This window comes from Polypterus senegalus, chromosome 12 (genome assembly GCF_016835505.1).
Source record: "Polypterus senegalus isolate Bchr_013 chromosome 12, ASM1683550v1, whole genome shotgun sequence".
Taxonomy (NCBI): Eukaryota; Metazoa; Chordata; class Cladistia; order Polypteriformes; family Polypteridae; genus Polypterus; species Polypterus senegalus.
The window spans coordinates 108,038,614-108,051,054 of record NC_053165.1 but is presented as its reverse complement, the minus strand read 5'-3'; the positions used below and the strand labels follow the sequence as shown (position 1 = coordinate 108,051,054).

General features: G+C 41.8%; 1 protein-coding gene across 2 annotated transcripts in view; it reads left to right on the top strand.

The window, feature by feature from the left end:
- The window catches only part of LOC120541500 (integrin alpha-11-like), a 70,477-nt gene extending 60,547 nt beyond the window's left edge, over nt 1-9,930 (top strand). Inside the window, exons 18-30 of one of the 2 annotated variants that reach the window (XR_005636013.1) lie at nt 1,402-1,512; nt 1,759-1,844; nt 2,182-2,386; nt 2,594-2,692; nt 2,841-2,917; nt 3,031-3,120; nt 3,290-3,380; nt 3,485-3,598; nt 7,493-7,576; nt 7,862-7,972; nt 8,458-8,553; nt 8,940-9,231; nt 9,324-9,414. Coding sequence is in view for 1 of the 2 variants with exons in the window: in XM_039773202.1 (XP_039629136.1) it covers nt 1,402-1,512; nt 1,759-1,844; nt 2,182-2,386; nt 2,594-2,692; nt 2,841-2,917; nt 3,031-3,120; nt 3,290-3,380; nt 3,485-3,598; nt 7,493-7,576; nt 7,862-7,972; nt 8,458-8,553; nt 8,940-9,053; nt 9,324-9,407 (1,362 nt within the window). In the remaining variant the exon portion in view is untranslated. Of the gene's footprint in view, nt 1-1,401; nt 1,513-1,758; nt 1,845-2,181; nt 2,387-2,593; nt 2,693-2,840; nt 2,918-3,030; nt 3,121-3,289; nt 3,381-3,484; nt 3,599-7,492; nt 7,577-7,861; nt 7,973-8,457; nt 8,554-8,939; nt 9,232-9,323 lie in introns of both variants that reach the window. The other variant, XM_039773202.1, reaches the window with a different exon arrangement.
- Nucleotides 9,931-12,441: the final 2,511 nt, after the last annotated feature.

The window sequence follows — 12,441 nt, the reverse complement described above, 5'->3', positions numbered from 1 at the left end:
CAAGAAGCTGTAAGCATACTGTAATTGGGTAGTCATTGAATTAATTTTAATAAAGTGGTAGTGTTGGGTTTGTGAGCTGGTAATCCGAGACACCAACACAAAATTCAGCTGCTATTTTCATAGGTAGGATTTCTTAATTGTATTTTCTTTTCACAAACACAACAGTCCCCTTTTGTTTATTCATTCTTCTCCCCATCACCAATTAAAACATAGAAAATGTCTCCATCTCTGTCAAAGTATGGCAAGCTGCCGCCTTGGAACACAGATTTTTAAAATATTTAAGGAGCACTGACATATTGTTAACTTATAATTGAGTAATTATCCATCCAACCATCTATTATCCATCCATTATCCAACCCGCTATATCCTAACTACAGGGTCAGGGGGGTCTGCTGGAGCCAATCCCAGCCAACACAGGGCACAAGGCAGGAAACAAACCCCGGGAAGGGCGCCAGCCCACCGCAGGGCACGCACACACACACCCACACACCAAGCACACACTAGGGACAATTTAGAATCGCCAATGCACCTAACCTGCATGTCTTTGGACTGTGGGAGGAAACCAGAGCTAAGTAATTATTATTAGTTTAAATTATTTCAGTTAAATTAACAATTTATCTGTAAAATATAAGCCTACTAATGCATTAATGTATTTTGTCTTGAAAATAACAAATTAAGTGTAAATGCTAGAATTCCAGATGTTCAGAGTAATGTCATGACATGAATTTAATCTATTCTGTGTCTGTCACCAGAGTAAGCACAAGAGGCAGTCAGTTTAAGAAACACTTTTAATAAGTGGATTCGGAAGCATGTCGGTTATGAACGATTTAACATACTTCTTTAGTTAAGAAGGGTTTTGAGAATCACTCGTAAATTAGTGATGCAGTTTACAATGTTTTTAGCATTGCAATGGTTCTGGAAAATTCCCTTGTGGTTGTCCAGTATTCCCTGTTGCTTGACAGTGACCACCTAAACTTAAGATCTTTTCTGACATCTCATTGTTGACATCCTTTATAAACCTCTTGTTCGCCGGTGTATCAAAGTAAATGTTAGTTTCCTTAATCACGATTCTGCCAGCTTAGTGTAAAAGGCTCACCTGTGTGACCACAAATCTGTCTTGTTCTAATTTAGCCAACTAAATTCAATATTCAGCAAATCCAGATGCTCATGTTAGTAGCTGATTATTGCCGTAAATTTAGCACTGATGGCTCAACTAGAAGATGAAACATCTCTTCAAAGCCAAAAAATGAGAAGTTTAGTTCAGAGAGAGTAAGACACAGGGTGGCTCACAGCAGTGAGATTTCAGAAAAGCAAAACTCAGAAGATGGTTGTGAGGTGAGAAGCAACCACTTTTTTCTTTGAAAGTCACCATATGTCCAACTTTGTTTCCTTGCCCTATAGGACACAACAGACTACCTGCGGCCGATTTTATTTACAGTGGAGTTTGCAATGCTGTTTCCTGATGATGGACCAGCGCTGGATGATGACTGGCCCACAACGCTGAAAGCATCGGTATGCAAAGCTTTAGGCTCCATGTCATTCTTTTTTTTAAATGATACTAGTGCCATTAGAGAACAACTCTGGTACTCTAAGTTATCAGGAGCTACAATCAGGACCACATTCCAGTTGTGTTGGTCCATTTATATAGAAATGTATGAGTCCAGTTAGGGTAACAAAAATTAGGCTGTTATTGATTGGCCAATGGTCAGTCGCCTTTTGCATTTCTCTTCCCATACTGGCTCCTTTTTGCCTCTTCAGCTTCCGTTCTGGAATGGGTGTGATGGAGAGGAGCACTGCATCCCTGACCTGGTCCTGCAGAGCAGAACGGATATCCTGGATGGAAGGTGAGTGTCCATGTTCTGTGTTTGCTCTGGCCAATGGAAGGGTTCTTCAGAAGGTCATGTGGTCAGTATACTATCTTCAGCAAGGAAGACCTGTAGATGACATAGGTTCATCCATAGAATGGCCTGTTCAGCGTGTCCCTGCCTCACAGCTTTACGAACAGCTGATCTACCAGAGGACAGCGAATGTTAGGAATATACCTATACATCATCTTGGCTCAAAAATACTGTATTGTTTATGAATAAGCACCAGCTCCTCATATCCCTTAACTGGACAAGCAAGTTAGAAATTGGATAGATGTACAGATGAATATCTACCCCATATTTATTTTCCTTAAAGGACATACTGCCATTCTGTCTTCCAAAACTGGGGAAACCCCTGCAGTCGTCAAGCTGTGTCACCTGAGTCAGATCACGTAATTGAGAGTCCAAAACGAAAGATAACTGTGGATAGCGTACTGGAGAACAGAGGAGAGAATGCGTACAACACCCAGCTGGACATCTCCTTCTCCAGGAACCTGCTCTTCACAGGCCTAACAATTAAGGTATCCCTCATGTGGTCATAATGTTCAGCACAGTTGTCCAGATTGAGGACAAACTAAAAGGAGCTGCAGATTACTGCGATCCAAGAGTCTCTGAAGTTCCTCATTTTCAGCTGTGCATGTTCACCCTGCTGATTTTTCAATGCATGGAGAGCATTTGGTGACTGAGGTTCAGAGGAGCGTTCTCTATAACATTTCCTTCCATTTCAGGGATACACAGATATCAAAATTGAATGTGTATCTAACATGAATGTGAGCCTGGGTTTAATCTGCAATGTCAGCCAACCCTTCCTGAGGTCCCAAGCACAGGTGAGAGTCAGCCAGTGTATGTTACATGAACTGTGGGCATGCTAATGGTACCCAACCCTGTCCTGAAGCAGGGCTGTGTAATGGAGTGAGGTCGAGCTGTGACGTTGATATCCAACAAGAGCTCAGTGTTATGACTCTTTCTTTGCAGGTTGCATTCCGACTGGAATTTGAGTTCAGCAGAACCATCTTTCTGGACCATGTATACATCAATATCTCAGCCAGCAGGTGACTGTTCAGTGTTTTTCACGTGGGACCCTTATCACTGTCAATGGAAGCTCAAGATCTGCAGACTCACAAGTAGCAACAGGAACCTAAAACTCTTATCTTGTTTTCTTTAGTGATGGTGAAGAAGATGTGTTGACCATGGATGACAATTCTAACATTATCTTTTACCAACTTAAGTATGAGACAGATCTCCTGTTCACAAGGTACTGTGATGGGGCATTAAGAAACACAAAATACTCTCAACTTTCCTGTTACTCTCCCTATAATGGATGTTGCATGTGGAATGTCTGAGAAGGAGTCCAGTATAGATTCCTTGCACCCCACTGACTGACAGTCTATCCCAGCATCATCACTTCTTATATTTCCACGCAGGGATTCAAGCCTTACCCACTATGAGATTAAAATTAACCACACGGTGGAGAAGTACGACAGCATTGGCCCCTCTTTCAACTACACTTTCCAGGTACAGTGAAAGGATGCAGGACAGCAGTGGCGACTTATGATAGACCGCTATAAATATTTGACCTTTCACGTTTACTTAGAGGGTGTTCAAATTTTCCTTCATAGATCCAGAATCTTGCGTTTTTCCCCGTGGACAACATGCAGCTGAGCATTGAAATTCCAGAAGTAACAAAAAGTGGAAACCAGTTACTTCTCCTGGAGGGACACTCCATTGGGCAGGTAGGTGAGATTAGGTTTCATTGTCCAAAATTGGTCCACAAATTCTGTGATGCTGCACCCACCAAAGGAGTGGTTAGGGAAGGACAGAGGTGGCCTGAAATTACAGAGAAATATAAAATCATGGCTCCTTTTATTAAGACTGAGGCCACTTGTTCCTTCAGTCAGAGATTTCAGGGCGACTGCTGTTTCAAAATGAATGAATGGAGCATGAGAATTCAGAGATTAGGGTGGCTAGTGGACAAGTGGGCTCAGCACTCCCACACAGCCAGCAGATTTCTCTGATATCCCTCTTATATGTTTGTGCCCACTGCATATTGTTCAGTTTCTTTTTGCCTGTCTGGAATTTTGGAAAGCTAGGGGCTGTCCTTATAATTAGAAATTGTTCACACATAGCCTACAGCCCTTTAGGAGTTCCCACCGAGGTATCTGCACCACAAGCTAAGGTTTACAGCACATCTCTGCTTGCATTGTCACACTTTCTTATGCTGTTTAAATAAACAGAACTGCATCATGTCCATTCATTCACAATACTTTCCAGTTGTGGCTCAGTCCCCAGGTGCTGTGACACATACTCTAATACAAATTCTTATCTTAAGTAATGCTGACCAGAACCATGTGTAATAGAGGATACACAAAATGATTTGCACACCAACAAACTGCAACACCTCAATATCCACTCCCACAATAATTAGCTCATAAGAAAATATAATTTGTTGAATCAGAATAAGCTAATGCAGACATTGCTGGGAGAAAGAGATGATTTTGACAGCATTAGATAGAAAGGAGAAATCAAAATTAGACAGGACAACAGTCATCACATGACACACTCACTACTCAGCCATATTAGGATCATCAGTTATGTTACATACAAACCTTTGCAGACACAGGGAGAACATGCAGGTCCACACAGTTTTTCTTTGACCGGGATTGACCCGAGCTGAAGTAGTCCCTAGGTTAGCTACTGAGAAAAGTAACTCTGCTCTGCTCTGATGAAAAGGAACTTTCATAGTAAAATTATAGCACTGAAAACTACAAGGGGGCTCACAAACCTTGAAAGAAGTACTGTACCTTTAAAGTATTCATCTGGGCTCAGTTACCAACTGCTGCACATTTGGCACATGTTCATGAACTGCTGGTGGGGTTCATTCCAGTACACTTTTGCAAGCAAGTCTGCCAAAACATAAATAAAATTAAAATTGTTTGGTATCTTCAACCTGTCATCAGCTATAATACAGCAAATCCCATAAACTGGCATTCACACACAAATGAATATCATTGCCTGTTGATCAGCTCGACATGAATTAAGTTGCAATAGTTCATGCTGAAGGACTTTACCAATTATTTTACTTATGTATCTGTATTGTGCAAGATTCTATTTATTAGTAATTATTTTTGTAATTTATGTATCTACAGTGCCTATAAAAAGTTTTTACCACTGTAGACATTTTCACATTTTGGTATTTGGTGCATTGTATTAATCTCCAAGGGGAAATTGCCTTTTCACATGAGCTTTGGAGGTCAGAGAGCAGGCTCAGCCATTGTACCCCTGGAACAATTTTCAGCTTTGCTCAGGTGGTCAATGGAGTAGGACCCTTTCTATTTTATTGTTATCACAATGGATTTACTGTATATACTCTCCGTTTAAGTTTACCATATAATTTCCAGTATTTTACGTCAGTCGTATAAGTCGAATGTGGAAAACTCACGCTATTGATCCAAGAGATTATGATAGGCTAACGCCCACCTGAGAGAGTATCCACGGAGCACACTGCCTTTACTTCTATGTATTATGCCTACATGACCACACAGTAATACCCAAACTATTCCAAAGTGATATTTGCACTGTTTTGTGTTTTTTGTATCTCACATCCTCATACACCTTTATCGTAGGAGCATCCCTTATGTACGATGAAGCGTTAGATCAGAAGAAAATATGAAGCTGGTTTTAAATTAAAACTTGTTGAAGTGGCAAAAGAAATTGGTAACTGTGCTGCTCTAACAAAACTGGATGTGTCTGAGAAACTGTTGCGAGATTGGAGGAGGCAAGAAGATGTAAAAAAAAAAAATAAGTGTTGTAATTTTGAACAGGCATATAAGTCAGGTTCTGATTTTATGATCGATTTTTCAGGTTTCAAGACCTGACTATATGTGAGTATATACTGTCATTTGGCTTTTCTGACACTGATCAACAGAAAAAGAAAAATCATCACTGGTGCAGCCAAATGGTTTTAGAAGTCACAGAATTAGTTCACTGGAGACCACCTGATCTGGAAGGTCCATCTTGTGGTGAGTCAGCATGGTGGTCTAAAGTACACAATTAAGACAAAGGAACACACAGAGCAACTCTGCCAAAGGTGATTGAAAAGCACAAGTCAGGAGATGGAGAAAAAAAAATATCCGAGTCACTGAATATCCCTTGGAATCCAGCTAAATCAATTATAAAAGAGTATGGCACAGTTGGAAATCTGCCTAGAGCAGGCCGTCCAGAAAAACCGAGTGATCTTACAAGGAGAGACGACTGGTGAGGGAGACCACCAAGAGACCACCAATGAGAACTCTGAAAGGAGTGAAAAGCTACAGTGGGGGAGATTGAGGAGACTGTGTGGACAACAATAGTTACCTGTGTGCTTCACCAGTCACAGCTTTGTGGGATAGCATGGCAAAGAGAAAGCCACTGTTAAAAAATGCTCATGGTATCTCAACAGAAGGCATATGGGAGACTGTGAAGTCAGCTGGAAGGTTCCGTGACCTGATGAGAGCAAAATGTAGCTTTTTGGCAATTCGACTTGACACCATGTGCACATTATCACAACTATACCATCCCCACAGTGAAGCATGCTGCGGGGATACATTTCTGTAGCAGAACATGGAAGACATGAGAGGGGAAAATGAATGCAGCAAAATGTGGGAAAATCCTGGGGTAAAACCTGATGCAGTCTGCAAGAAACCTGTGCCTTGGGAGGAGATTTGTTTTGCAGTAAGTGAACAACTCTAGTAAGCATAAAGCCAAAATAACACTGACTCTACAGTACATCTCAATCCAATTTATTATAAAAGGCTGATCACTTGCGATCTCCATGCAACCTGACAGAGTCTGAGCAGTTTAGGAAAGAAGAACAGGGAATAATGGCACAGTGGAGATGTGCAAAGCTGACAGAGACCAGTGCACAGACTTGAGGCTGTCATGGCTGCCAGAGGAGCGCCTACTAAACACTGACTTAAAGCTGTGAATACTTACGTAATGAATGATTTTGTGTTTTAGATACTATATGTAATTAATTTAGACCAATCTGCAGAGATCTGCTTTCATCTTGATATTAAAGAATCTTTTTCTGTTGTCAAAAAAGCCAACCTCAGTCCACATTCTGTTTAAGGATAAGGTGAGAAAACTTCCAAGTGGGTGATTTCTTGTTATAGGCACTGTATATACCAAATATATAATACAATACTATAGAAATGACAGAGAAAATCAAACATGGTCATGAAGTATTAATATAGTTGTAAATTATAATAATATTGATAGATGAATAAAACACACATACAAAAAATGAGATGCAAGTTTGACAACAAGCAGCCAGAAGACTGCCTGCTACCTTTTGAAATTAAAGAGTCTTTATTTTGTGTCAAAAAAGCCAAATTAAATCCATTGTGATTCAATGTTTTATAACAATAACAGCTGAAAACCTCCAAGGGGGTAAATACTTTATATAGACAATGTAAATGTTATTTTATTTCTAAGTGTAATGTTTTCTTTTAACTTCTCATGCAACAGCTTGAACTGAATGTTTCTATGTAAAGGTGCTGCATAATTAACTGTTGTTGTTCAGGTCGTGGTGTGAGGGTGTGGAGGTTCGGGGTCGCCTTGTTCTGACGCTTCTGCTTTGATCTTTCCAGACAGAAGGTGGACTTTGCACAGCCCCTACCAGTGTGAAGAACAACCGTATTTTGTCAGAGGACCTGTCGCACTACACACAACTGGTAATTCTTGGTGTCCTCAAACTGAAGTGGGGCAACCAGTAAGGGAGACGGGGTCACAGGACCAACGAAGTGCAGTCAAGTTTTATTGTTTGGGCTTTGTTTCTGCGGTCAAAGAACTGCATACATTAAGCAGATATTGTTAGCATAAAGGGTCCTGTCACGTTATGAGCACCACTAGCGGCAGTTTCTTGTACTTTCCCAAAGCTACAGTGAGGAATCGCTTGTCCACGGTTTAATATATTCAACACTTTGCGGACATCATATCTTTTCTTCTTCTTCTACCAGAATTACAGCAACTCTGGCACAACCACGGTGAAATGTTCACTGAGTCTTCATCCCAATGAGGAATTAACCGTTCTCGTACGAGGAATCTTAAGGATAGATACTCTGAAATCGGTGAGTATGAGAGGACAGACGTGCACACCCACATACGCACACTACATTTGGAAAGTGGCACCCCGCGCGAGGCATTACTGGGTAGCCTTTGCGGTGCCACAATCAGACATGCCCCCGTGAGTTACTGTGATTCAAACATAAAGTAGAAATATAGTATTACGTGCCTGTCCCATGCAGCACAGGGTGCAAGGTGGGGAAAAGAAAGTGGACAGGTTTAGAATCACCAGTTACACTAACCTGCACATCTTTGGGGAAATGTGGGGGGATATCTGAGAGGCTGGAGTGACAGCCGTGCTGACGTGTAGAGAACATGCGGACTCACAGAGACATCAGCCGGGTGTGGCATTTCATCAAGCTCTGTAAGGCTGCAGAGCTAACCGCTGTACCATCGTGCTGTTAAACGGGTTCTTCTAGTTTTCATATGGCTGCTTTAGCAGGCTATCTGGCTCTTTTCTTACAGACCCTCTCTTGTTTGTTGTCAACAGGTCCGATTCAAATCACTGGCACTTGTCACAACAGCAAGACTCATGCTGGATGGATCCAGTCCTTTCTTCCTAAGAGATGAGCGTCTCGCACGCAATGTAAGTGCCTCCTCTAATTTACACAGACGAAGTTTACAAGGACTGAGAGAGGCAGTGTGCTGCCACCTGCTGGTCACTAGACGATGGTGACTTTCTTAGCTGCCTTTCGCTGTGAGTGTTAGCAAATGCTGCACCTTCAGCCCCTGAGCTGCCACTGTGGGCATACTGCACAGCAGCTTGCAAAGAGGCTCTTTGGGGAGCCCACCGAATTAGATCAGTGCCGGGTAGGTCATGACCACTTTTGAGATTTGAAACCATGAATACCCTGTTGGTGACCACCAATTCTAATGTAGCCTTTTCAAAGTTTTGTTCTTCCCGGAACTCAAGAGTACAGTTGCAGTTGTTAGATGCATAATCTCACTGACCACTCTTGTTTTTTTTTTCAGGTCATTCTCCTAATCACAAAAGAGGAAGACTATAGAATTCCTTTCTGGATCATATTGGGGAGTACACTGGGTGGTCTGCTACTGCTGGCTCTGCTGATTCTCGCTTTGTGGAAGGTCTGGATCTGCAGAAGGTTCTTGAAGATTTTGGGGTAGTGGACAGGCACCAGGGAAGGGCTGAAGGGATATAAATAGCTTTTTTCTTCTTCTTGGCCATTGACAAAAGAACAGCAGGAGAAGTACATGGAACATTTGGGGGGAGAGCATGCTGGGCACGTCCCTCTAGTTGACTCAGGTGGAGGGAACTAAAGTCAATATATTTGGGGGTCTGTTAATACCATCATGCCTGCTTGGTTAGATTTCTAATCACTGTGTTCTTTTCCACAGCTTGGCTTTTTCCAAAGTACTCGTCACAAGAAAAAAGAAGAGGAGGAAGCAGAGCCAAATGGGAAAGTAGTGGAGGAAAGCTAACGGCCACTCTTTGGTCACTGGCACCATGCCTGTGAAGGAGAGCTGGTGCGGGACTGTTTACAATATTTATTTTGCAGCCATGACCATGGCAGAACAGATGTCATCTCAAGAACAGGTGACTCCTGGCACTTTTGTGCAGTTCTGCTGCCACCTGGAGAACAAGTATCACAACTGCAGGAGTCCAACGGACATCTTTACTGCCCTCTGTTCCCTTTATTTTTAATCAAAGTATCAGGACTTTTGCAACTTGAAAGTTGAGGAAGAAAAACTGCAAAGTAGCTGATTTTTTCCAGATAGTTACCTGACTAGTAATGGAAAGTGATGAAGCATTAAAACTCAGAGAGCAAGGAGGTCGAATGTCTTGAAACTGGGCAGTGTGGCTGTGTAGCCACCCACAATGATTGAACTAGATCACTGTATAAATGAAAGTTTACAATTAACCAGTGTGCACAGGAAAACAGTACTGGTCACTAAGTGGTCAGTAACAGAATGGAGAGTTGGAAATAAACTAATGTGCACTAAATATCTGCGTGCTTTGTTACCTGATGCAGCAACACCAACCCCAGTATATGTACTTCTGAGACACGTGGCTGTGTAGCGGCCAAGCGAAGAACACACTCTGTGTCAGTAAGTAACACCACAGACACTTTGAAACACAGGAGGGGTTTGTGGGACTGTTGTGATTGGAGAACATTCCTGTCGGCCAATCATTGTCTTTGCACAGATCTGTCAAACTCGGATCCTTGAGGGCCACAGTGGCTGCAGGTCTTCATTGCAGCCACGTTCTTCATTAGTAAAGAGTTACTGCTGCTAATTTAACAGAATGCATGTGCCATAATCACGACTGCCTGTTTTTTTTAGAAAATTGATCTTCTTCTTGTAAATAGATACAAAGTAAGCCATCAGGTCTAACTCAAGGTTCTCAAACAGTATTTGACGATCACCATTTTCATTCCAAATGATTTCCTATTTAGCTCTTAAAGAAACCCATTATTTAATTCAATGGCTTGTCATTGTTCTCATTCTGCCACTCCAGAATTTTCCAAAACTGTGCCCATATTTATCAAGCATCTCAGATTAGGAAAACAATCCTAACTGGGTCAAAAATCTCAGGGTCATGCAAATTAGGCCCTACTGTTAAGTGCAGAAATAAAAGCTTTTTATCAGTTTTTTTTTTAATTTAGGAAACTACCCTTGACTTCACCTAGATTTAGGGGGGCTTGTGAGCTCTGCAATAGCAATGATTTGGGTATGTCACAACCAAGCATTTTTTAAAATATTGCACCAAACTTTGAACGCCTTTACAATATGTGAGGTTTATAAGATTCATCTGCCATTCCATGTGAGGTAACATGAAACTAAGCTACATTCATGTACATAGGCATGCCCATAAAGATCACTGCCGCAAGTGTGGATGAGCATGCATATGTGAATCACAAGCAATAACACACTATCCACACACCGGTGGTCATGAATGCAAACTGTACTGCATAGCCAACGTTACCCTGAAGATAAGTGAGGCAGGATGGGTGATTGACAGCAAAATGTCACACAGGTACACGGAGCTCTGCATTCCATGAAGCCCTGGAGCATTCGCGATGTACCCTACAAACTAAAGAAGGCAGACGGAGACTCCCGGGGCATTGGATAAATAGAGCCTCACAGAAGACAAGAGGCGATCATGGAGGAAGGCACGACACACAACTCTGAAGATGGCTGGGGACACTGGAATAGTTACCGCTATTCCGCTGTTACTTTACAAATCACTTCGCATGGCCCTAAAAGCAGAATGGTGTTTCTTCTAAAAGTGTGGCTGTGGATCATGTATTATTAAATAAATGTTCTATTTATCGGGCTTAAGTCTCATTCAGAGTGCATGCCTCGGTCTTTCAACCTCAGTGTTTGTTACAATAGTGTTCATTAGTTATGTTACCAGCCAATACGTAATAGAATTTAAAAATCACCTTCAGCAGCTTTCCTTGCGGGTCTGAACCTCTCTTGACCGGTGCTTCCACTCTCGTGCATGTTCCTGTCATTTCTCGTCTTTCCCATCCCCGGGCCACTTGTATACTTCCCAACTTCGAAGGTGATTCTCAGCATGCCTACTATGCCTTTACTACTTCTTACGTTTCTCACACTTGCACTTCCTCTATTGAGAGCATCACCAAAGCTAGGCTGACCAATCAGATTGCTTGTAGGGACACACACACACAGACCTTTAGTATTTTATTATACACCAGTAACGGCGGACTATGCAATAACGTGCAGTGAATACACTTGACTTATAGTTTTCATACTCTTTTCTCTGTACGTTTAGCATTCATTTGCTCAGAGGTTGATGTGCTTGCTGCTTCCTGAGCAGATCTTCTTTTCTCTACCCTAGTGGCCCGCTTCTTCTCTTCTTTCGTTGGCATCTTTTTGTGTTAAAACTGATTTAAGTTATTTTTTATGTTGCAATTAGTATGTTTTCCTTAACTTTTCACGTAAGCTGGCACTTAAATCATTCTTGAGGCAGATTGAAGTCTTAAGATATGAAGAGGTAGGGGAAGCGATGGCGAACTTGGTAGGGATGAGAACGGCACCTGTACACATGTGCTGCATAACCGCCCTGCTGGTCGAGAGTTGATACTACAATAAAATAAAACAAAATAAAAATAAAAAAGTAATAAAAATCATCACCCGAAAGCAGACAGTAGAGGTCACGTTGTATATGTGTACCAAATTTCAGGTCAATAGGTCAAACGGTTTGTGCGCTACAGGTGATTTAAAATCCTGGGCAGACAGACAGACAGCCACGGTAGCGTATTATACTGTATGATAAGATAAGACGATGCTGCGAAACGTAAACAATTACATACAATTAAGTTAGCACAGCATCCTACCTTATCATGTTTTCCTTCTTCATCTCCGATTATTATCTTTGTGGTGAAGCACAAGTTTTAGAAAACTACAAGGGGTGCCATAAAACCATGGCATTATTCATTCTTTAACGTGTCCTCCTACTCCTCGCTTGGAGCGGGTGTAGGATGCCTTA